The sequence below is a fragment of the Mixophyes fleayi genome, chromosome 6, assembly GCF_038048845.1.
Source record: "Mixophyes fleayi isolate aMixFle1 chromosome 6, aMixFle1.hap1, whole genome shotgun sequence".
Lineage (NCBI taxonomy): Eukaryota > Metazoa > Chordata > Amphibia > Anura > Limnodynastidae > Mixophyes > Mixophyes fleayi.
In genome coordinates this window covers 78,175,829-78,200,108 of record NC_134407.1, presented here as the reverse complement: position 1 = coordinate 78,200,108, position 24,280 = coordinate 78,175,829, and the positions used below count along the sequence as shown (strand labels likewise).

The following is a 24,280-nucleotide window of genomic DNA, read 5'->3' as shown; positions in this document are numbered from 1 at the left end:
TGCATAGCAGAATTTTATTCTGGTCATAATATGTTACTGTATACACACACCAAGTCTTTTGTGCTTAGATCTATACAAACATGACCCATTTCATCATATACATTGGGTTGTGACTTTACACCACTATTAGGGGTCAGCTAGTAACTTCAGGGCCATGTTCTGAGAATTTGAAAGTTTGGTTGTAAATCTCTGCTGTGTTGTATTATACTTCTTAACTTAGCCAGTTTAGTTGTGTGATTGGCAAAAAATAATAAAAAATAAATAAATATATATATATATGTGTGTGTGTTTTTTTTTTTTTTAGAAATCTCGCAATTGGGTTCATGTGGGTGCTTTAGTTAAAAATAAACATTTACTGTTGGAGTATGATCTTTAAATTATATTATGTTTTTTGTTTCTGTACTGTTTTGGAAAATGGAGGAATAGCTAAAGTGATAGAATTTATAATGGTTTAATTGTAAAAGGGGACAGTAAATGTTTAAATGTTACTAATCGTAAATTTGCTGAATGTTACTTGCACACATATGACTATCATATTTATCATGAGTTTAATACCATATATATATATATATATATATATATATATATATATATATATATATATATATATATATATATATATATTATTTATTTATTTTTTATATTTTTTTTTTTTTTTTCTTTGCTCGTCAAGATAAAAAAAAAAAAGATATTTGTACTGAAACAATGTTTTATCTATATTTCCAGCAATAATTTGGAAGGTCTTCTTAATACAATTTTTCTTTATTTTAGAACTACACACAATACATCCCCCTCTCCATATATGACCTACAGACCTGGATGGGAAGCCCCTCTATCTTTGTGTACGACTGTTCCAACGCTGGACTCATCGTTAAGTCATTCAAGCAATTTGCGTTGCAGAGAGAGCAGGAGCTTGAGGTAACAATGGAAATGATCCTGCTCACTTGTGTTATCAAAAGGTGGCCAAACTTGTATCAAATGCCAATCACCAGTTTTAAAATCATTGAGAGTCATGAAAAGGGGGGGGAAGCATTCAGTGCCATAGAGTTTGGTCCCTAATTGTTTTAGAGATGCTCACAGCCAATATGATGATTACGTTATAGTAAATACCCCCTTCTGCTGGATAATCACTGCCAAAAGCACTGGTTGGCTTTTATCACAAGGAAAGTGTGCAATTCCTTTAATTTAGGGCCCCATTTGATCTGAGTGCTTGGCCTCAAACTATGCATCTGATTTGATCTACATGTTTGTCCTCCTGGGGACCTTTTGGTAGGCGCTCGCTCCAAACAGCAGAATTTGCCCATGTTTTGCCATCTTTTGTGTGAAAGTATCTCCATTTCCTCTCCCTCCATTGAGGCTTTGGAAACTCTTCTGCTTTAGTGTTTGATTTTCGCCCCTCTTCCCTGCAGAGCGTCAGCTTGTATCGTATTGGAATGTTTCCATAAATATGCATTGAGCTGCAAACGTTTTGCCAGGCGCCTTCTAATTATGAGCTCTGAGACTTTAGAGGACAACTCATTTATTTCTCAGCTGCTAAGAGCAGCGTTTCCAAAGACCTAAATTGCATTCAGCACTATGCTCGCCTATAATTGGCACCCAAAGCATCCAAATGATTGTAATCTTGCTCACTTTCAAAACAAACATCTAATTTCAGATGAGGATATTAATAAGGTCAGGAAAAACTCGGCAGCAAACTAATTCCTGGTGGAGAGGCTTGAGGGATCTGTCTATAAAGGGGGAGGGGTTAATTGTGTTGCTGCTATTTTCAGTTCTATACATTCCTGTCCTTTCTACATATACATATAAAAGAAGGTGCTTAGCATCTGAACTGTCTGTGCCCCAATAATTGTAGGACCGGGCCTTTTACCCGTCATTCCGGCTCTTATAAGTGATGAATACCCAGGTTAAAATGCTAGACACTCCTCTTCCTGTTTTTTGTTTTCCATATTTTAGTTATTTTGACATATATTATTGCTCTGTGCTATGGACCTTTCAGCATTGGACAGTTTACTATGTGGCTGTAAATCATTTACACCAATTATGATAAGAAATGGCAATAGATGACTATTCAGAGTATTTCTCAGTCATGTTTATCACTTATGTAGTCAGAAAACAATAACGTGTTCATGCCGGGTTACAACTTATGACCCCACATGTCTTATTTCCTTTATGCATTTTATAAACAACAGGCACATGAAAATGATAGGAATAGCATTATAAAGTCTGTGTTTCTTGTAGTGTGTTTGTGATAAAAGGTGAGTTATCATGGTGTGGGTCAATGTGGACATTAACAGAAATAAAGCAGGTGCACAAAAACAGTAAAATAGAAAAGCCTAATGTAAAACTTGCACGTAATAAAATGTATTAATGCAGAGTTGTCAGGTGTAGAAGCCATCTGCCACCATCTAGGCGCCTCTGGCAGTCAGTGGGTCCTTACTAATTAAAGTAGCGGCCAGCAATGGGGTATGTACATGTTTAGAAAGTGAAGGGAAAACATGCCCAGCTCTCTGGTTAGGTAGTACATCTATTGGAATCCCTTCCATAGCTGCAAAGTGGGCAGAAAGTGTCCTGCATCTTATGTTGTTCTTTCAACTCTGCAACACCATTGTTCTACCATTAGTATAGTAATGTACAAGGCAGTAGAATGCCACCTTGCTTGCACTTCTTCTTCGCTGCTGTTGGCTTGCCTCTGTTTCATAATTTGTAAACATCAAAGCCACAAATTTTCAAATGCAAGAAGATTTTTAGAACTATAATATCATGAAGTATATGCACTCATATTGCTAATCACCCAGACACTTGGCACTTTGCTAGTCCCCACGCCTTTATGGGTTCCTTGTCCCCTGTCCTGGATGCAGAATAGAATTGTGCAAAATCAGACAGACATTGGACACTTTGGTAGTCCATTCGCCTCTATGGGTAACTTGTCCCATTTTCCTGGACACAAGACAGCTGAAAGGAAACAGCATTGCCAGCAATAGACCATGTGGAAAAACACCTTGCTACAGATAAAAATACAAATCTATGCATTTACAGGTTTTTAGCTGATAAAAAGCACTTTGGGGCTTATGGTAGACCTGAACATTGCAGCTATATTCAAAGTGCAGTACTTCTTCCTTGGGCATGAGGCGTTTAGATTTTAGATCTATAAATTCGTACTTGATTTTATACCTCTAAAATTTTTTTGCATTTGATCTATCATAGCTTTCTAAGAGGCCTATCCCTGCATTTTAAGACTACAGCATATTCAACCGTATGGCATTGATCTTTGTTTCTATTTGGGACAGAGCAGCTGGAATTAAGGTTTTATTATTTGATTAAGGGAACATTTAACTGAATTGTTTTGGACAATAACATTCTCTATATATGGTAACTTTTATAATATTTTCGGTGTATCTTTTTGTCATAATTTGTAAAGCATATCACTTGCCCTGACTATCAGATAGTCCTAACGGTCATGTGGGAGAGTTGTACCTCTGTACAATGTCAGGAACTGTCTGCCAAGTGTCTGTTCCTCCTTGGTTTTTCTACTGGCTTCCATTCACTTGCATCTCTTATTCTGTGCTATACATTTGCTGGCTGCTGTAAGAATCTGCATAGTTAGTTTTTCATCCATCTATAAATCGTACCTTATACAGTATACTAAATAAGTACAGATATTTAGAAGAGCATATGAGTAGTTTGTCGTTTCAGCGACAAACTTTAAAATGTTTAACTCTTCTGGGAATTAGAGGGAGTTGGCGACAATGCTACCTACCTATTTATATGCATATATTGATATTGCAAATTGTTTTAAAGTTTTGCATGCTCCCAGTATGAATTTAATGCCTCCACATAGCACAGTGCATACACTACAGAATTCCTTATGCATCCATGCATACCTCCATACACTTCCAAATTAAAATCAAAACATTTTTCTCCCTGTCCTGATCCTGCAAGTTTCATGTATTTTGACTGTCTGAAGAAATCCTCATTCCCACATACATAAATAACAATAATGGTGGGGAAAGTTTAATGTTTTTTTGGTTGTCTGCGAAACATCCGCGTGCCTGCTTACACCGTCAGCTAGCAATGGAGGTTACAGCCCTGTTCAACCACTGTGCATCATTTCAGCAAGTTTGACCCCCCTTTAAAGCTGCTATGTGGTTCTTTATGAAACCCATCCCCCCCCGACCAGTTCCGATCTTTCAGTATGGATGGATTCAGCCATGAGGTACACAACACAGTCACACTTTCTGGGCACCCGGCATGTCTATATAAACTTCATCAGGTCTTTCTCCACAGTCTAAACCTCCTCTCTGTGCCAGGTTTTCCTCTACACTTCTTTGCAAACTGAAAGGAAGTTGTCTATTACGGCTCTGCAAATTAGAGAAGGCAAAGTTCCTTTTGCCTAGAGAAACTGTGTGCTACACCTACTTGTGGAAGCCATGGCTGAGCACTGGTCCTGTGTTGCCAGGTAAATACTCTGCCGCTCTTCTCACATGGAAGTTTCGACCAAACGCATGTCCCTCTGTCATGACGGATTGCTGATCATCCGACATGACGCTCCGGTAGCTGGACCGTTCTGAAAAGAAAACAATATGTAAATGACCAAGGTAAAAGTCAAAAGCATACATCAGACACAAGATTTCCTTCTTACCATTCGGATCAATTCACATCTTGTCCACAATTCTTGCCTTTGAATTCGGCCAGTCTGCCACTCTCGAGAGCCATTAACAGTTTGCTGATCTTGGCGAGTTGGACGGTACCTTCTGGGAGGCGGTAATAATGCCGGTGCACCCTGATGTCGTTCCCAAGGAAGTCTGTCAACTAATCCAGTTATGTGTCGTTTAAGTTAAGCACCTTTGAGAAAGTGGAAGGTTCTTTCGAAGCCTCGTGGAAGACAGCGTGTGGGGATGTTTGACCCCCCAAACCCTCGGGCGAACGTCATATGCAGCATTTTGGAAACTTCCCCTTCCCTTCTTCGATTGAACAAGATCACCTGTGTCAGGGTGACTTTTGCAAACAGTACCCAATGGTTAATAGTTGGCTCGGTGGATAGACCACTTTAGTAGGCTTGCTGCTTTTCATCAATGTACAAGTGCATCTTTTTCACATCTTCTGTGAAAAGTAAGAGCTGAGGCATGCATGTTCCACTTGGACTCCTTAAGAGTTTCCAAGACAGCCGATGAGATCAACTCGTTCCATCTTGCCTCATTTATCTTCCTTAAGTTTTGTGTGTTTTCAACCGCAGCAGTGCAGCCCTCCATCATGGCTCGGCACTGCACAATGCTCCCTTTCTTTTGCAGGCCGTGCCTGACCTTGAGTTTCAGTGAGGGCGTCTTAAATGTACCTGTCTCCACAGCGTCTACTACATGCAGAAAGTTTGATGTGGTGCTAAAGTCTTCCATCCTCTTCAAATGGGTAGCTCTTCTGGCCTGTAGCAGTAGCCTGCCCATTTCTCTAAGCTTCTGTTTGATGTACTTGTGCCTACCAACATCTGAACTGACCCAGTTGAAGAGATGCTGCCCCATCTGCATGATCCATCAGTCATTTTTGGCTGTGAGTAAGACTTCATCCTGGGTCATGTCACTCAAGAGCTTTCAAAAGCCACCACTGATTTCAGGTGGAACAGGCTGAGCAAAGGCATACAGTGTCTGGACTCTGTTTTTGCTTGGTGTGAGCTTATTGCCCCTACCGCTTAGCTTACATCTCTTAATGTGTCGCCACAGGTATTTCCTTGCAAACAAGCCTTGGCAGGCGGCACAGTGCATCAAGCCTTCGGCATCCATCTCTTTGTCTGGAAGTTTGCATGGGACCAGAACGCCATCTCCTGTACTTATTGCCTCAGCGTTGTGTGCAAAGTTGCCCCTATTGCGAACATGTGCCAATTGCATGCACATTTCTTTCGAGTGCTTGGGGAATTTCATGGCCCAGGCTACTTCATTCTCATTACGGTGAACTCGCTCCATGTGTCCGGCTATTTTTGAGAGGGACTTCTCACAGTACAGACAGTACTGCTTTTTGTTATACGGCCTGCAGCCATCGCTGTTTCTGGATTGCGTTTAGACAGACCCCCCCCGTCATCTCTTTGACCCTCTGTGTTTAAAACACTGCTGCCAGATGGTCGAGAATGGTCGTACATAGAACTCATCTCTGGGCACTTTTCTCCGCTGGTGGGCAATGGAGCATCACCGCTGGTGTCTGAACCACTCTCGTCCGAAGTGTTAGGGGCATACTCCTCTCCACTGCTGTCCGGCCAATAGTTGGAGCCCCCGGGGGGTTTTGTCATGCGCCACTGTCCCCACTTTAGCTTCAGCAGCAGATGGATACGACTGTGTCTTGACCCATTTTGTGTATAAAGCACCAAGTGGCGGCAGTCACTTCCTCCTCATGCTCCTGGACGGTCTACTGACCTCTAGCGTTGGATTGCACACACACTCTCCCCTCCACATTGCGCGCACACTTTTGGTCTGACAAAAGTGACTCGCAGGGACATACCAGAACTTTATTCTTTGTGACCCACCCACATTCTTTAGTGAGTTTTATTTTGCAAGTAGTGACATTAATGGCACTAACACAAACAGAACCTGTTGAGATTGTCTTGATATCTGCAGAACAAAGCACACGTGCTTTAGCAAATTTTTTCAAACAGTATCACCCAAATAGGCCACCCTTTAGTCACAGTGTAGTTGCCAAACTCCACTTTTTAGTTTATCTGCTACTGATCCGATTTGTTTAATTTTGGCAAGGAGCTTGGCAACTGTACTACTTGCAAAACCAAACTCAGATAAAACTTGAGAATGAATAATGTTACGTTAAAACAAAGAGCTCCATTGTTTTCTTAAAAATTCTGCATGTTTGATGTCGTATGACTATTTTACCACTTAAAAAATTAGTTGCATTCAAGATGGCCACCATACTGGCCACATACTCTAAAGAAGTTTTCTACCACATCCAGATCATATGTGTAGAAACTGGGTTAATATTTCTCTTTCATCCATAGGGGACACTGGAAATCTTGACAATGGGGTATAGAGTGAGTGTTCGCTTGGAGTTGGCACAATAAAGTTTATTTGAAGTGCTGACTATATCCTCTCTATGTCCCTCCTACAACCCAGTTTAGATTTGTGCCCGAGGAGTTGGACACACTTTAGGCTTTTCCAATAGATTTTATTTATTTTCACAACTTTTGTTAGTTTTTAGAGAAGCTCAAGCCTGAGGACAGATAGGTTAGTCTGCCTCTTACCTTCATCTGCACCAAGGGATCCATCGGGGGGACCAGCCCATTTCACAAACAGATTGAGGCTTGGCATCCCAGCAAACGAGACCACTGTCTCTAGGTATCACACCGCAGCTGCTGCAGTTTGCTTCTGGTTACCACTGCTATACCACGCAACCTGGCGAAGCCAGGCAGCAGGTATAGTAGAGCTGATTCCTCCCACTTGTGGGAGGATCGGTGGGAGCAAGAGGGGGCAGTTTGGAAGCGCTAAGCAGAAGGGGCGGAACCTAATGCAGAGGCTGTGAAGTTCAAAAAAAAGGTCCTCTCCACTATGCTAGCTCCCGAGAGGGGTGCTGCAGTCCCCCCTTGCCACACCAGCCAAATCACTCAAAGCCCAAAACAATGGAGATAGAGCATTGAGTTGCAGAAAATGTGAGTATGTCGTCACAGGTCTAGACGCTGCTTGTTGTTACATGCAGTGTATATAGGTATATGCATAGCTCATGTCCTCTCTATCTGCTTCTCCTGCTTTTTTTCCTTTCATTGTTTTTCCCTGTGTTGTATGTTATGAGACATGTTGGGGAAGGGGGCAGCTAAGATTTCTGAAAAATTTATAGTATGCAGAACTTGTTAAGTTTATTTCAGGCCAGAGTGATCTTGTACAATACTGTGAGAATTGTATTACGCCTGTTACCACCCAGTCTGCTCTCCCCCAGATCGAGGTGACCCCGGTATGGGTAGCCCAGAGGGCCAGAGCTATGTCGGCATTAACAGCCGAACTAGCTGCTTTTAGACACGAAAGGGAAGCATCTAGGTTTCAACTTGAACCTAAACGGGCCCAGTCTTTGGCTCACAGGGTTGAGCGCTTAGCAAAATCTGTAACCCCGGCAGCTTCAGGGCCCCATGTCACTTTAGTGACTAAAAAAAGAGGTTTGCCTGTCATATTACAGTCAGATGAATCTGATGTTGTGAAACTACCTCCTTTGGAAGAAGGTGAGTCTCTTCAAGATTCAGACACAGATCTGATCCAGGAAGGGTCGGAGTTAGTGTCACACGGGCTAGAAGCTTTGATTATAGCAGTCCGCCAGGTCCTTAAGGTTAGTGAGCCTGACCCAGGTTCATCTCAGCTAATGTCCTTTACCAAAAGGTATAAGCCAGCTATAACGTTTCCAGTGTCTGCTGAGCTAGATGAACATTTTGCAGAGGCATGGGAAAAGCCAGATAAAAGGTTCTCGGTGCCCCGAAGCGTTTTGGCATCCTTTCCCTTCCCTAAGGGTAATAGGAAGGACTGGGAGTCGGCTCCTTTTGTAGACTCTTCTGTGTCTAGGTTATCTAAGAAAATGACCTTACCAGTCCCTGGAGCTACATCCTTAAGAGATGGTTCAGACAGAAAGCTTGAATCCATTCGTAAAAATATATATGTTGCAGCCGGAATACAATTGCGGCCTATTATGGCTAGTGTATGGGTCAACAGGGCTGTACAGGAATGGGCTTCTCAGTTCAGGAGTGGTATAGCTGAGGAAGCCTAGGTTGAAGATTTAGTAAGGTTAACAGACCATATTACTGAAGCTGCCTCCTATTTAGGTGAAGCAGCTAGAGATGTGGGCATGGTCGGATCCTGCGTATCTGCAATGGCGGGCTGCAGGAATCTCTGGCTCAGCCAATGGCAGGCTGATCTGAGTTCTAATAGAGGAGTAGAAGCTGTACCTTACAATGGAAAGATGTTGTTTGGGGAAGAGTTAGATAGATGGTTTTCCCAGGCTACGGGTGGGAAGATCCTCTTTTCTGCCTTCAGCTACTCCTAACCCACACAAAAGCTATGCTGCACAATCTTTTCGGTCCTTTCAGACTTCCACCAAATACAGGGGAAGATCCAGAGAAGCTACCATGTCTTCTAGGGGATTCAGGGGCAGAGGTCGCTCTGCTCCCGCATCCTCTTCGCAGGAGAGTAGTTCTAGTACTAAACCCTCTGCATGATGGTCTTTAATCCTACCTGAGGTATCCCAGAGTAGGGGGCTGCCTTCAGGATTTCGCTCAGATTTGGAGAGAGACATGCTCAGATGCATGGGTGACGAGCCTCGTCACTCATGGATACGAGAGAGTTCTGAGAAATTCCTCAGTGTCAGTTTTTCTCAACCAGGCTGCCAATTTCCACAGAAAGGTTTGTACTCCTTCAAAGGGCTATTCGGCTTTTTCTGGACTCATGTGTGATAATACCATTACCGGATTACTCAAAGGGCATGGGATATTATTCCAGCCTATTCCTGGTACCCAAACCAAATGGGTCGGTCAGGCTGATCCTCAATTTAAAGAATTTGAATGCTTTTCTAAAAATAATCAGATTCAGAATGGAGTCCATTCGGCCTGTAATTGTAAGCCTGGAGGAGGGGGAGTTTATGGTATCCCTAGATATGAAGGATGCATATCTACATGTCCCTATTTGGCCGCCTCACCAAAGCTACCTCAGGTTTGCGGTGCAAGACAGGCATTATCATTTCCAGGCACTTCCCTTCAGCCTGTCCTGTGCTCCCAGAGTTTTTACCAAAATAATAACAGAAATTATGACACTGCTTCATATTCAAGGGGTTATGATCAACCTGGACGATCTCCTTATAAAGGCTTCCAGTTGGGAGATTTTGCTCAGAAATATTTCCCTAACTCATCAGCTGCTACTAAAACACGAATGGGTGGTCAATTTTGAAAAATCAAGATTGATTCCTTCCCAGAGACTAAAGTTTCTAGGGATGATTTTGGACACTGTCCAGAAGAAGATTTTTCTCCCACAGGGGAAGGCAGTGGCCATCCAGAGCATGATGGGGGAAATATTAAAACACCGCAGGGTATCGGTCCACATATGTACACGCCTGCTGGGGAGGATGGTGGCAGGTTCGAGGCCATACCTTACGGAAGGTTCCACTTCCGGAGCCTGCAGCTGGTCTTAAGTCAGTGGACAGGATTTCATCTGTTTCTACAACAGTAAGTAACCTTGGCCCCAAAGACAAGGTTGTCCCTAATATGGTGGCTATAGTCAAGCCATCTTCTGAGTGGCAGGATTTTTGGTGTATCAAACTGGACCCACTTGACCACAGAGGTTGGGAAGCAGTGACTCTAGGTCACATCTTCCAGGGTCCGTTGGTCTTGGCAGGAAAGAATTCTACCAATAAATTCTCTGGTACTCAGAGCAATATTTTATGCTCTGCAAAGAGCACAGTCCATTCTCCAGGGAAGGGCTATTCAAGTGCAGTCAGACAATGCGACTGCAGTGGCATATATAAATCACCATGGCGGAACCCGCAGCAGAAGTGCAATGAACGAAGTAAGTCACATTCTGCGATGGGCAGAGAATCACACCCAGGTGATATCGGCCGTGTTTATACCAGTGAGAGAAAACTGGGAGGCAGACTTTTTAAGTCGCCAGGACATTCTACAAGGAGAATGGGAATTGAACCCAGAAGTGTTTAAGGCTCTAGTAAGCAGATGGGGTCTGCCACAAATAGACCTAATGGGGGATCCAGGGGCAGTGTCGGTAGACGCGTTGACAGCCCCATGCAACTTCCAGTATGGGTATGTGTTCCCTCCTTTCCCCATGCTTCCTCGACTTCTCAAGAGAATCAGGAGGTCAGGGGTAAAGATTCTCCTGATAGCGCCGGATTGGGCCCGGAGAGCGTGGTATTCTGTAATTCAGTACCTTCTTCTGGACAACCCTTGGCCCCTGCCACTAAGAAGAGTCCTTCTTATGCAGGGACCACTGATTTACAGCGCTTGCGTTTCACGGCATGGCTACTGAAAGAGCAATCCTAAGGCGCAGAGGTTTTCCTTCTACAGTCATTACAACTATGCTGCAAGAAAGGAGGTCACATCGAAGCATTACCACAGAATCTGGAAATCATACATTAAATGGTGTGAGGGTCATAAGGTATCTACCTCAGCCTTCAAAACATCCAGATTTCTCTTGTTTTTACAGGCAGGTTTAAGATTAGGATACCTGAAGGTACAGGTATCAGTCTTATCTATATTTTTTCAGCGAAAACTGGCTATTCTTCCGGAGTTACAAACCTTTTTACAGGGGGTCTTGAGATTGCAACCCCTCTTTGTTGCACCAACTATGCCATGGGATTTGGAGTTGGGGTTATCTTTTCTTCATTTCTCCCTCTTTGAGCCTCTGGAATTACCGGAAATTAAATTTCTTTCATGGAAGGTGGTCATATTATTGGCCTTGGCTTCTGCTAGGCATGTATAAGATCTCAGTGCCCTGTCAAGTAAATCTCTGTATCTAGTGTTTTTTAATAACAGAGCGAAATTAAGAACGAAGCTGGGATTCCTTCCAAAGGTTGCATCAGCTTTCCACATTAACCAGCCGATAGTGGTTCCCATCCTGGAGGATAATTCTCCATCCGTCCGTTCTCTGGATGTGGTCAGGGCACTAAGAATATATGTGAAAAAAACGGCATAAATTCGCAAGACAGATGCACTGTATGTATTATATGATTCAGCATGGCCAGGGTGGCCTGCTTCTAAGCAGACCTTAGCACGATGGATACGTCTTACTATCCATCAGGCTTATGTGGATTCATTTAGGAATCCTCCACCATCTATTGCTGCTCATTCCACTCGATCTATAGGCCCTTCTTGGGCAGCTGTTAGAGGGGTTTCTATTAGTCGGGTCAACATGCTTTTGTGCGGTTTTACAAATTTGATACTATATCGCCCTCTGACTCTCAGTTTAGTCGATCAGTATTGCAGGGTTCTAGGGCTCTCCCTCCCGGTAGGGTTGCTCTCGGACGTCCCCATTGTCAAGATTTCCAGTGTCCCCTATGGATGAAAGAGAAAACAAAATTTACTTACCGGTAAATGTCTTTCTCTGAGTCCATAGGGGACACTGGGCGCCCTCCACAGCTAACTTGACCCAGCTTCAGCAATTTTATAAGGCAGGATGGATACATTTTACTCCTTTTATGTGTTTATGAATGTTTATAGAGATTTAACCAACTAAAATTGCCAGACTGTGAATTTTACACCCGTGGTACCAAAAAGTCAAATTAATACTGCACCTTTTCCACTTTCTTGCTCTAGTTTTGATGTCTTGTATAATGTAAAAGAACCATAGGACCATGTATTGCTTTGTAGCTAGACATTTTAATTATAATACAGTGTATGTGACAATCCCCATCCCAAAAAAATAGTGTTGCATTTAATTTATAGACCAACGCTGTACAACCCATTATTGCTTAATAGCGCTATTCACCCCCTACCCCTTCATCATTTTTCTGTAGCAAGGTTTGTAAGCAGATTTAATGTATCCATTCGCTTACCCTGATATACCAACTTCCTCCTCCTTTCTTCTCTGCTTTTTCCCATCCCCTAACCTATTAATATGTTCCATTGCTCTCAGCTGGATTGGTTTGTTCCTCCTTGTGCTCCCACAAGACCCCCCACTCATGGTGTGTTATTGCTGTGCTGTGAAGGGCGACAGGTTGAATGAAATGTTCAGGGCTAGGAAGTGTTCTCTGCTCTGAGAGAAACAGATAATGTTTCGATGTACTAATATCCTGCCACATATTGGTGTCTTGGGGCACAGGGCATTGAAGGTGATAAATAGATATTTCTCATTTAATGCTGTTCCCATTTTTGACCTAGCAGGGCATCCTGATTTTTAATATACTTCCAAAATAAATTTTTGATCACCACAATCTTCATGTGTTTCTTGCCATCTATTTAAGCCTAGATTTTTAAATATATTTAATATTGTTTGTTACAGATAATAAAGTCTCGATGTTTCTTTGCTTTAAATTCACTTTAATGACTGAGGAGGACAAGAGATCTCCTGATTCCTTGAGAGAGTAGCAAAAATATACTCACAAGACAAGGAAATTATGCATCAGAGATGGGGTTGAAGTATTTGCAACTTGAAATGTTATTATTTTTCAGTATTGACTAACTCACAGCCAGATAACTCTGATTATGTGTATTTTATTCCCAAAATCTGTTCATTGGTGTTTATAAGTTAATGTTTATCAAATATCATATTTTATTCATAAAGGGACACAGAATCTGCAGTGCTGTACAATAAATGAAAATTATAAACCATGCAATATACAGAATAGTAAGGGGCAATAAATATTTTTTTTTGTTTTTCAATATACAGGAGAATGACATAATAATGTTCAGGAAACTTTTCACTATGGAATTTGTAATGCACCAAAGGCTGCGTTGATAGTTTCACATATGATGTATTTAGGTGCACCTGATTAGCAGCAAAATGTCTGTGCTGATTATTTGAATTTGTTGGCAACTATCTATGAAAGATTTTATCCGGGGTCCAATATAGAAAAAAAAAAATCTTATAGGTAACAAAGTAAATTGTTTTTGCTCAGTATTATGTCATATACATAGATATAGAAATACAAAACACTGCCTCCTACAGTCACAATGAGGTGGGCTGTTACACAAGGTAATGAGGAGGGGAATGTCAAACACACGTATGTATGCTGAGCACTGCCTCCTACAGTCACCATGAGGTGGGCTGTTACACAAGGTAATGAGGAGGGGAATGTCATACACACATATGTATGCTGAACACTGTCTCCTACAGTCACCATGATGTGTGTGTGTGTGTGTATGTATATATGTATCATCAACATTAAATAGCCAGAAGATTCTGTAGCGCTTTAAGATTGGGAACAAACAGTGATAAAACAATACTGATTGATACATACAGACAGAGAGGTAAGAGGGCCCTGCTCGCAAGCTTACAACCTATGGAACAATGGGAGTTTGATACACAAGGGTAAGTGCTCCATCATATTGCATATTGGTCCAGCTAGAGCAGATCCGTAACTTAGAATTCTAGCGCCCTGGGCGAGAAAGACAAATGCCGCCCCCCTAGCCCTCAATTTTAACCAAATTAACCTAAAATATTCCTAAATTGCGCCCCCTTCAGCGTTGCGACCTGGGCGGTCGCCCCTGTCGCACAGCCCTAGTTACGGCCCTGAGCTAGAGTGTAGAGGTAAAAATTATTTAGCGGGCTGCATGATCATTACTCAACAATGTTGGTTAAAGGTTTTTCATCTTGTGTTAGCTGTGTAGAAGGTGGTATTATGGTAACCTAGGGAGATTGAGAGGGTAGTTGAGGATTATTATAAGCTTGTCTGAAGAGATATGTTTTCAGAAAACGCTTGAAGGTCTGAAGACTAGAGGAAAGTCTTATTGTGCGTGGAAGGGAATTCCACAAAGTAGGTGTAGCACGAAAAAAGTTCAGTAACTGGGAATGGGAGGATGTGATGAGTGTAGAAGAGAGACGCAGATCTTTGGCAGAACGGAGGTGTCGAGTTTGGAGATAATTTGACACATGTGAGGAGATGTATGTTGGTGCAATTTTGTTGACGCCCTTGTATGTTGGTAGAAGAATTTTATATTGAATTTGTTGAAATACAGGCAACCAATGTAGAGACGGACAGAGTGGATCAGCAGTGGAAGGAAAATCAATATAGCCGCTGCGTCCAAAATAGATTGTAGGGGTTTGTGTCTGATTTTGGGAAGACCAGTAAGAAAGGAATTGCAATAGTCGATGCGGGAGATGATGAGTGCATGAATTTAAATTTTTGCCTTGTCCTATGTGAGATATGTGCGCTTTTGGAAATGTGTTTTAGATGTATGTTGCATGATGTAAATATAGAGTTGATCTGGGGAAAAAAAAGGATAGTTGGGAGTCAAGGATTACACCTAGGCAGCGAGCTTGCAGGTTGGGATTTATGGTTGTGTTATCAACAGAAATAGAAATGTCAGGCAAGACGCTTTTGTTGGTGGGTGGGAATATTATTAATTCTGTTTTTAAAAAATTGAGTTTGAATTGGCAAGAGGACATCCAAGATGAAATGACTGAAAGACAGTCGGTTACGCAAGACAACTAATAAAGGAAGCGGAGCGGTGGTGGATCCAGAGAAATTAACACTGAAATATCGATTAGCTAGGTAGGATGAGACCCAGGATAGGACAGTGTCGTGAAGACCTAGGGATTGTAGCGTTTGTATGAGGAGAGAGTGGTCAACAGTGTCAAATGCAGCAGGGAGATGCAGGAGAATTAGAAGAATGACCTTTAGTTTTAGCTGTGATCAATTCATCATCATCATCATCACTATTTATTTATATAGCGCCACTGATTCCGCAGCGCTGTACAGATTCATTGACAACCTTGGTCAGGGCAGTCTCTGTGGAGTGTTCAGAGCATAAGCCTGACTGAACAGGATCCAATAGGTTGTTTGTAAAAAGAAATCATGTTGTCAATATAGATACATACAATAGACAGTGTTATATATATTTATACTTCAAGTTTCATTTTTTTAATTAATTTTCTTACGTTTTCAGCACCCTGTACTTCAATGTTCAATGTTAAAAAAAAACTTAAAATAAGCATTTTTCAAGTATGTTTCTGTTAAAGCACTTTATAAATCCCCTACACTGGCTCAAATTATTTCTAAAATACAGTACAGTTTTGAAATGGAGACGATAGACATGCCATACTCCACTTCTGCTTCGGCCTCTATCATGAAGTGGTTCAAGTGGCATGTATACATTACAGAGGGAGCGGGTGCAAATAGAGGGTCATCTTCCTCCTCTCCCAACCACTCGCTCCTGGCTTTAAATGATTCCCCCCAGGAGAATTAGTGGTCCCCCCATGGCATCTTTTGGAAGTTCTATGTTTCTATGATGTGCTTTGCAATGTTTTTTTGTTTTGTTGTGTCATTTCTATTTTTAGAATATGTGGATTTATATTTGTTGTAATACTCATTGAGCAATCACCCCCCTGTATCCCCCCTTGTTGATTGCCCTCATTTTTTTCTGTACCCCAAATATTTTGCAAAAACATCAATAAAAATTATTGATAAAAAAAGCACTTTATAAATAAATAAAAAAGCAACCATTGTATTTGTGTCTTCAATGGTCAATAAAATAAAATACCTTTACCGCTCAGCTGTCCCGATTTTATCAAGATAGTCCTGATTTTAGGGGACTATCTTGATTAGCTAAGAGCTTGTTCCAGCATGAGGAACAGCGGAGATGTATTTCCACTCGTACATGCTGTGTGAACCAGTTAGTGTTGGGTTGCACTCTTTATATAAGGGAGGATGGGAGGGATATGTAGGTGGCTGGAGGGAAGTGCAAGCTATGCTATCCACGCCCACACACATCTGGCCACACTTACACAACACTGGCCACACTTACACAACACTGGCCACACTTACACAACACTGGCTACACCTCTGGTTGGACGACACTTCTCATAACAGGCCCTTTATAGTTTTCAACCCCAGGGCCATGTGGCCTTTAATCTGGACCTGTGAAACGAGCATCCTACACACACACTGAGCCCTTTCCTCCTACTCATTGTAAGGAGAACTACTACATGAGGTAATGAGGAGGGGGCGGCCATGCATATAATTAACTCTTCAACAGTCATTGTGAAGTGTAAAACAAAAAAAAAGTAATTGTGAAGTGGAATTTCATGCACATAGACATGATCACATCTGCAATCACTGGGGAATACTGCTGAAAATGGTAATGAGAAAATAAACATGCACAGACATAACATGTATCTTTTACAGTCACTGTGAGGAGCTCTGTTAACAAATGAAATGAGGGGGAGAATTCTGGGGGCAACTCAGGGGAAAGATAACTGTTCCTTACTGTAATGACAGTTACCTGTTAAAAATCATGCTTTTCCAGTGTTTTTCACGCTAGGAAAAGCATGTTAAACGCATATAAACTGAGATGGTGATAAAACCTATTGACCCTATACCACTTGTGGTCATGAGTGACAGCAGCACTCTTGGACGCTTCCTGCTCTATTTGCTCATGTTCACTGCAAGCTTTCCCAGGGACGGTCAATCGAACGACCTCCGTTGTCCTCACCATCTGCAAATGCAAGCATTGGTTCTACCACCTCTTTTACATACAGTTTCACGGGTGTTTTCTTAACTACAATGGATAACCAGCCTGACTGTACGTAGTGGCAGTCATTGAATGCCTGTATGTATGACTAGCACAGCAAGCAATTATTTACGTTTTATTTTCCAGATAATAGATCCCATACTAGCTTATAGATCTCATACCTGTAGTTAGTTTACTTCTCAGAGAAATGCATATCTGCTTGAATAATAACATGCATTTAAGTCAGTAATGGGCACAGGGTTCCATAGGACCTGCAAGCCTATATTTGTGGCTTGGGTTCTAACTTATTCATTGCTTTGTGTCATAAAGCAGAGAATAAGACTGAATGGGAGCAGCTAGTTTCAGCATCATGTGATTTCCTCTGCACATGGTAGGGAGGTCTCGCCACACATCGGAGGAATGGGAAGTGCAGTGCATTCTGCGCCACATGGTCTCCCTCTAGTGGGGTCTGATGGGGGCATTTTGTATTAAATGTGGCAGGCCTGAGGTGGGGGGATGTGTGGGCTCTTTGGGATAAGTGAGGTAATTTTAAGGCTGTTTTTTTAATTACCAATACTAAGTAATGCCCTCAAAGTGTTATTGGGTTGCCCATCACTGATTTACTCACTTTGCATCAATATTCAAATATTTATCTAAACTTTCAAATGATATACAAAGCCCTTATTAGGTTAGCAAGCTCCAGAAAGTGATGCTTTCTTTTACAAATTAACGTGGTAATGTGGGCTGAGCAGGATCTAAAATAGAACTGAAAAGCTGGTTTCTTTTTCATGTATTAATCAGAAGATGCAGAGTCACCTGTACAGGTCTTCTTTAATTAAGTTTTTAATTAAATGTATTTTTGGACATATTTTATTTGTCATCTTTCATTTGATAAACAGAGGTAGTTTAAAGAGAGATGGAATAAAATAATTATAAATTATAAGTTAAATTGTCAGGAGCTTAGGCCTCAGACCAGCTGGTGTTTATTAAATTCATTTTTCTAGCGTGTTTAATGCATGTAAACATGTCTGACACTTCAAACAATTGTTTCTAGTGTCACCATGCCCATTACCACCACCACTGTTACTAGCATTTAATGGTTTCCATTTTGCGTTCCGTAGGTAAGCCTCTAGGTGAGTTCCAAATGCTACTGAGAAGTTAGTAGCACGAAGTTGACATGCTTTTTCACTCACGTTTTTACTCCTGGTTCTTGGCTTTGGCAAGGAGATAAATTCATCCCAACTGCACAGACCTGACATTTTATTTGGACATTAAGGGCTAGATTTACTAAGCTGCAGGTTTGAAAAAGTGGGGATGTTGCCTATAGCAACCAATCGGATTCTAGCTTGCATTTATTTAGTACCTTCTGCAAAATAACATCTAGAATCTGATTGGTTGCTATAGGCAACATCCCCACTTTTTCAAACCCGCAGCTTAGTAAATCTAGCCCTAAGAGACTTTACGTGTATGTTTTGGTGTCACAGAAATAAGGTGGGAGCGCATGTTTCCGTTTATTTTTTATTTAATTGTTGATTGAATTATTGGTGTGGTGACATTGTTTTATAGATGGATGGCAGCATTCACAAGAGTGCTTGAGACATATTTTGTTTATACATTTTGCTTTGTTTAATCATAGGCTTACAGGGTTGTAGTAGAAATAGACTAATACATTAGGTAAATAGGTGTAAACTAGTCACTCTTATGGAGCAGATACCATGCATATAGATATACATTCTCACCAGACAAATCTAACCTGGACATTTTGGTACTTCCTACATACTGAAAATTCACGGACTAGTCCTGGTTCATCTTTGAATCTTTTCTTTTTGAATTCTCTAGATTTAGTGTTTTGTTCTTTCATCTTCAGGTTGCTGCCATTAATCCTAGCCACCCACTGGCACAGATGCCTTTGCCACCCTCTATGAAGAATTGCATCCAGCTGGCTGCCTGTGATGCTGCAGAACTGCTACCCATGAACCCTGACCTTCCTGCTGATCTCTTCACCTCCTGCCTAACCACTCCTATCAAAATAGCACTACGATGGTGAGTCTTTTACGTGCACTATTAGGGTGTACCCTGCTACTCTTACTATATAATGTATGTAAGTGAAAGATACATGTAAAATAAAAACATTGTTTGCTCGTGCAGCATCTTCTATCTACAGGGCTCTTAATTTACTTAAACCAAGTGAATACATTGATTGATACATTGTTAATAAGTAAACAGAACAATATGCGCTTACTATTACTTGTACACTGCACCATTGATCTTCATGCCGCAGCACACTGCTTGTATTACAAGTAATTTTTCAGTGTTTTTATTTGATTATTTATCTTTTATATATTTATTTACTTGTTAATTTAAAAAAATCTATTTGTTAGAGATTTTAGATAGTTAAAGATTTTAGGGCCTATATATCCACGCGATAAAACATTTATCGCAGCTTTGGGACTTTCTTTCCTTTGCTCTATTTATTCACCCTGTTATCGCCCCCAGGCTTCTGCATGGGAGAGCTTATTATTTATTAAACAGTGTGGCAGTAATTTTGTTGCTGTGCTGCTTGGTTATTGCTGACTCCTACAGTATAGTAAAATAATCTCCCCTTCAGCCCTACTACACCTTTCTTGCAGTATGTTGCGCACAGTACTATCGGTTCCACCTATGGCGCTGGACACACCCATGGGTGGCGACCACAGCCTGAATTATTTTTCAAAAATAGGCAAGTCTCTTTTAGAACGTGTGCTGTCTTTTCTTAGAGAGACTAGGGAGGTGAGGGTTAGGCAGCTGGTATTGTATTCATGGAATGAATAGATTTGCTTTGCTAGATCTTTTTAAAAATCTCTCTAGTGATTTTACCTTTTAATATTGGAAAGTGGTGGCTCTTCCTCCATATTGGGTTGGAAGATCACAGAAAACTTTATGCTGTAGATTCACTGGCTGGTAACTCACTTTTAGAAGTAAGTTTGCATTATAATGAACAGCTGCAATAGATATAGTCTGACATTGATCAATTAATGTGCAGAATGTCATACATACATTCACTAACCCCTGCTCATGTTCTCCTCCTATATTCCTCGCTGCATCTCGGCAATCTTGTAAATCACAAAAGCTCATTTGTATATGCTGCATTTTACTGAAATAGTCAGGAACAGTTGTTTAAGATGTAAAAGCCGTGATATTAATTTTCCAACTCCAGGGCTGTAGATATGTCCTGAGGCATGATTACCATTCAGGGTTCTCAGCTTTCAGTACCTGTAAGGAGTAACGAGAAACAAACCAGTGTTAACGGCACCAAACGCTCCCCAGCTGTGCGTCGCTCTGTGAACTGTAGAGCTTCATGGTACAGGACAGAAGTGTTTTCCTAGCATTTATTGTACAGATTCCATTGCAGTCCTCTCTGCAAGACTGCGAGCAGGACCATTATATCCAGCTAGCAGCCAATGTTATCTCCTCCTGGATCACGTTATAATGTTCACAACCAGGGCTTGATGAAAATGATAGGCATCGGCACTCCATCAATATACAAACCATTAAGGTTTGAATTCCTACTTAATAAGATCTCTGTGTGTATGTATATTATTTGTGTGTGTGTGTGTGTGCATCACATGTATGTTTATATAGACAGCCATGGTATGAAGACAAAGGCATCTGAGGAAGGGAAACACCTGTTACCCCGATGGAGGAGTGTAGGGGTGAGAGGGGAACGCTGCAGTGGTCAATGAAAAGGACATATTTATATGTCTGTGTATGCTTTGTTCAATGGGTATATAGCTTGCACAGATTAAGGGCTTGGCTGATTCTGCCTGGGAAATATGCTCACAACACACTCAAAGGTTTTCAGTAAAAAGTGAGATTTAAGTCACAATAGTTGTGTTTCAGCCGCTATAGTGACCTCCGTCGGGGTTTAAGGTGAAGACCTGAAAGATAAATAATTGTTAGGCTGTCTTAGGAGGTGTTTTACAACTTGCATTAGTTGTTTTTTTCGCACTGTGTCTTGCATTTTGTAGGTATTTGTTAATAGGTCTTGTGATGGATTTTCTAGTGTTGAAGGGTTAATAATGTTCCCTTCTCCCAAGGAAAGCATAATAAAAATCCATCACAGCCTGTGCTGAACATTGGCGACGTAGCAGCATGTACGGGTCCGTGTACAGAGCCCATCTCTAGTAATGGAGCTACACTGCAGCCTTAATCAAACATCCTTCGGCTCAAATAAACAACTTGGCTCACCTCACGGGCTGATTTATATGGATACTCATGTACTTCACACACCGTAACATCTCTGCTTTAAGAAGTATTATTCAACCGTATGAAAGATGTACCAAGAGTCCATTGATCAAAGTATATGCAGAAGGTTTCTGAGTGCCTGATAATGAGCTTGAGCTCAGCCCTTTGCCATTGTCCCTCCATCGTTCATTTCCATAAGATAAATATATATTTGACCACAGAACTGTCTCCACTTTCCGAAACTAAAAAAAAAAATATATATATTATATATATATATATTTAAATTTCATACCTTGTATTACCTCACAGTGGTTAATGAATGTTTGTGAACCTTTTTGAATTCCAGTAATCCTACATTATGCGGGTAGCAGAACACACAGGCCAAAACTGGATAATGAGGCTAAGCTTTCATACACGTTTATACTTTTAAGTATTTTTAGTAAAGGAATATACCTGGCTGTAAGAAAAGCAGGATGCAGAAAGGGGATCATTGTGTCGGTGTCTCTACTGTCCTTTATATTTCTCTAAATCTGATTAAACCATTGAACCAGGAAACTTTACTTTGAGTGTCTTTATTAAATACACTGATTAAACCACTAAACTAATCCAAAGTGCTGAGTTTGATTTTGAAATTCTAACCTACCTTTTGTTTAGCTTACAGCTATATAACTTACAGTTTAGTATACTAAGTTCTGTTTCTCTTGTTCTAGGTTTTGCATGCAGAAAAGTGTCAAATTGGTGCCCGGTGTCACTCTGGACCTCATTGAGAAGTAAGTATACACAACAAAATATCTATTTACTTGTATATTCACGCACTGTACACTTGTAAAAATTGTCTGTGGCTCACACAAAAATGCATCCTGTGATGTTCCTGGTTCTTATTGAATGGAGAGACTGGATAGTGGTCCAGCCAACAAAACAGCTGCCTCTTTAATGTGTGAGAAGCAGGAATACTTTAATTGCTCATTTTATTCTTGTTTCCCCTCTTGCTGCCTTATAGTTCCTGTTCTGAGCCATCATCTTCCCAACTCATTGCCATTTTGTTTTTTATTGAAAGCCTGGTAATATGCTTTCGTGATCCAAAAGTGCCCAAAAAAAGGTGCAAAACCATAAAAAAGTGCACTAAGGGATGCGGAACGTGGCCCTCCCCTAAAGAGAAAAGACCTTAGTCCCCGACCCCCGGAACCAAAAGGTCGCTTTGGGGACAAGGGTCTTCGGAACCCCTTCGCTGCAAGGCTAGGGGGGCCTTTAGCTTCTGGGATTCACCGAAGCTTCACAAAGGGCTCAGCAACTGGCCCAACCCCCGGCAGACAATGGTTTCAGGGGGGGGGTGAAACCTAAGGGCCACACGGCCCCTATAGATCTTCGGGGATGGAACCCAAAAGGACCTACCCGCACCCTAAAATCCGTGAAATTAAAAAAAGCAAAAAAATGAAGGTGACAAACGTGAAGAAAAATAAATAGAGCCAAGTGGGTATGGCCCCAGTCTAATAGCTGGGCTGGTTGTAAAAAATTTTCTCGCCCAGCCAAAAGGCCAGGCCAAAGAATAAGGGTGGTGCTAAAATAAAGTGGTTAAAAGTGCTTAGATGCCAACATATTCACGTGCTATCTGTATTAAGGCTCTTGCCCATGATTTTTGACACCCCCGAATGACCACTCCTAGAGACACAATTGTCCCAGGCTTTCAAAGCAGCATACCCGGCCCCTGACCAGAGGACCAAGTGCAGCTCTGCCACAGCTACACTTGATCTTAGCCAAAAGTCTGATAAGCAATTTAGCCATTGGTTACTTGCACCCTATTATCCTAAACAGTCCCCTTGTACAATGTGTGAGATTTGTTTGTATTTATTACAATGGTAAACTCTGTTACATTGCCAAAAGTATCTGACACTGCCACCGTCGACTGTTCTTGTGGTATTGTACTGTATTGTAATATTCCATAATATCTAGAGAACAAATGTGCATTATGGGTAAACTAACATCTAGTGTCATAATGCACTGATCAGGAAGTGGTCAAAAATCTTCTATAGGTCACTCTCTCCTTGTGTTCACAAGAGAACCTCTCTCATTGTCCAAAGCCCAGAAGCATCCACGGAAAGATAATTGGTTTTTAAGGAGTCATTCTCTGGAGACACAGCAGGTTCAGATTAATTAGAGACATTCATGAACAGAGGGGCTGTGGGTAATTATTCATATGATGTACAGAGCAATAATCCAAAATTTGCTAACCCGTCCATTGCCAAGGTGGTCTACAGTGAAACTATTCTCTATTCATTGTTCAGTTCTCAGTGTATTAAGTTGTAAATTATAAAATGTCTACTTTTGTATTGTAAATTAATTCTTGACAATACCGTCAAAGTATTTTTCTATTTTCCTTTGTCTGTGTATGATATTTAAAGTAGAACTTCACCACACTTAAAGTTGTAGTACAACTCCCCTTTCCTCCAACTAGCAGAACCGCGGGAGGTCTGGTGTCTTGAACTCTCACTATTTGTTTATTTTTAACCCATTGCCAAACTTTTTGCTCCATTTTCCTGCTGGAGGAGACATGGAAAGTTTGTCATTCAAAACTTTTTGTGTCGAGATCCCTGATTGGACAGCAGCCCAGTCATTCAGAATCTCAAAACATAAAAGCACAGAGGTGTCAGTGCACTGAGTGTTGGGAATGTGGCTGTGGATCAGGAGCAGGCTGGGCTGAAGGGCAGGGGGGCATCTGCCCAGTGGGCTGGTCCTATAGTGGGCTGGTCACTGGGCCGCCTGCATTTTTTTTCCTTTTAAATATTCCTAATAGAATCAAGTCTTGCCCTCCGGGCTAAAATTTGCTTTTGTTACTTATTATTTCATTACTCTACATAGCTTTATTTATAAGTAGAGTTCTTATTTAACTGTACATTCTGAAATCAAGTTGTATGAAATAATTCTTTGTGG

General features: G+C 41.3%; 1 protein-coding gene across 2 annotated transcripts in view; it reads left to right on the top strand.

The window, feature by feature from the left end:
- The window catches only part of RPTOR (regulatory associated protein of MTOR complex 1), a 208,414-nt gene that overhangs the window by 135,167 nt on the left and 48,967 nt on the right, over nt 1-24,280 (top strand). For both annotated transcript variants that reach the window (XM_075216914.1, XM_075216913.1), the window contains exons 5-7: nt 772-918; nt 18,996-19,171; nt 22,063-22,122. In XM_075216914.1, the coding sequence (XP_075073015.1) occupies nt 772-918; nt 18,996-19,171; nt 22,063-22,122 (383 nt within the window). The remainder of the gene's footprint in view (nt 1-771; nt 919-18,995; nt 19,172-22,062; nt 22,123-24,280) is intronic.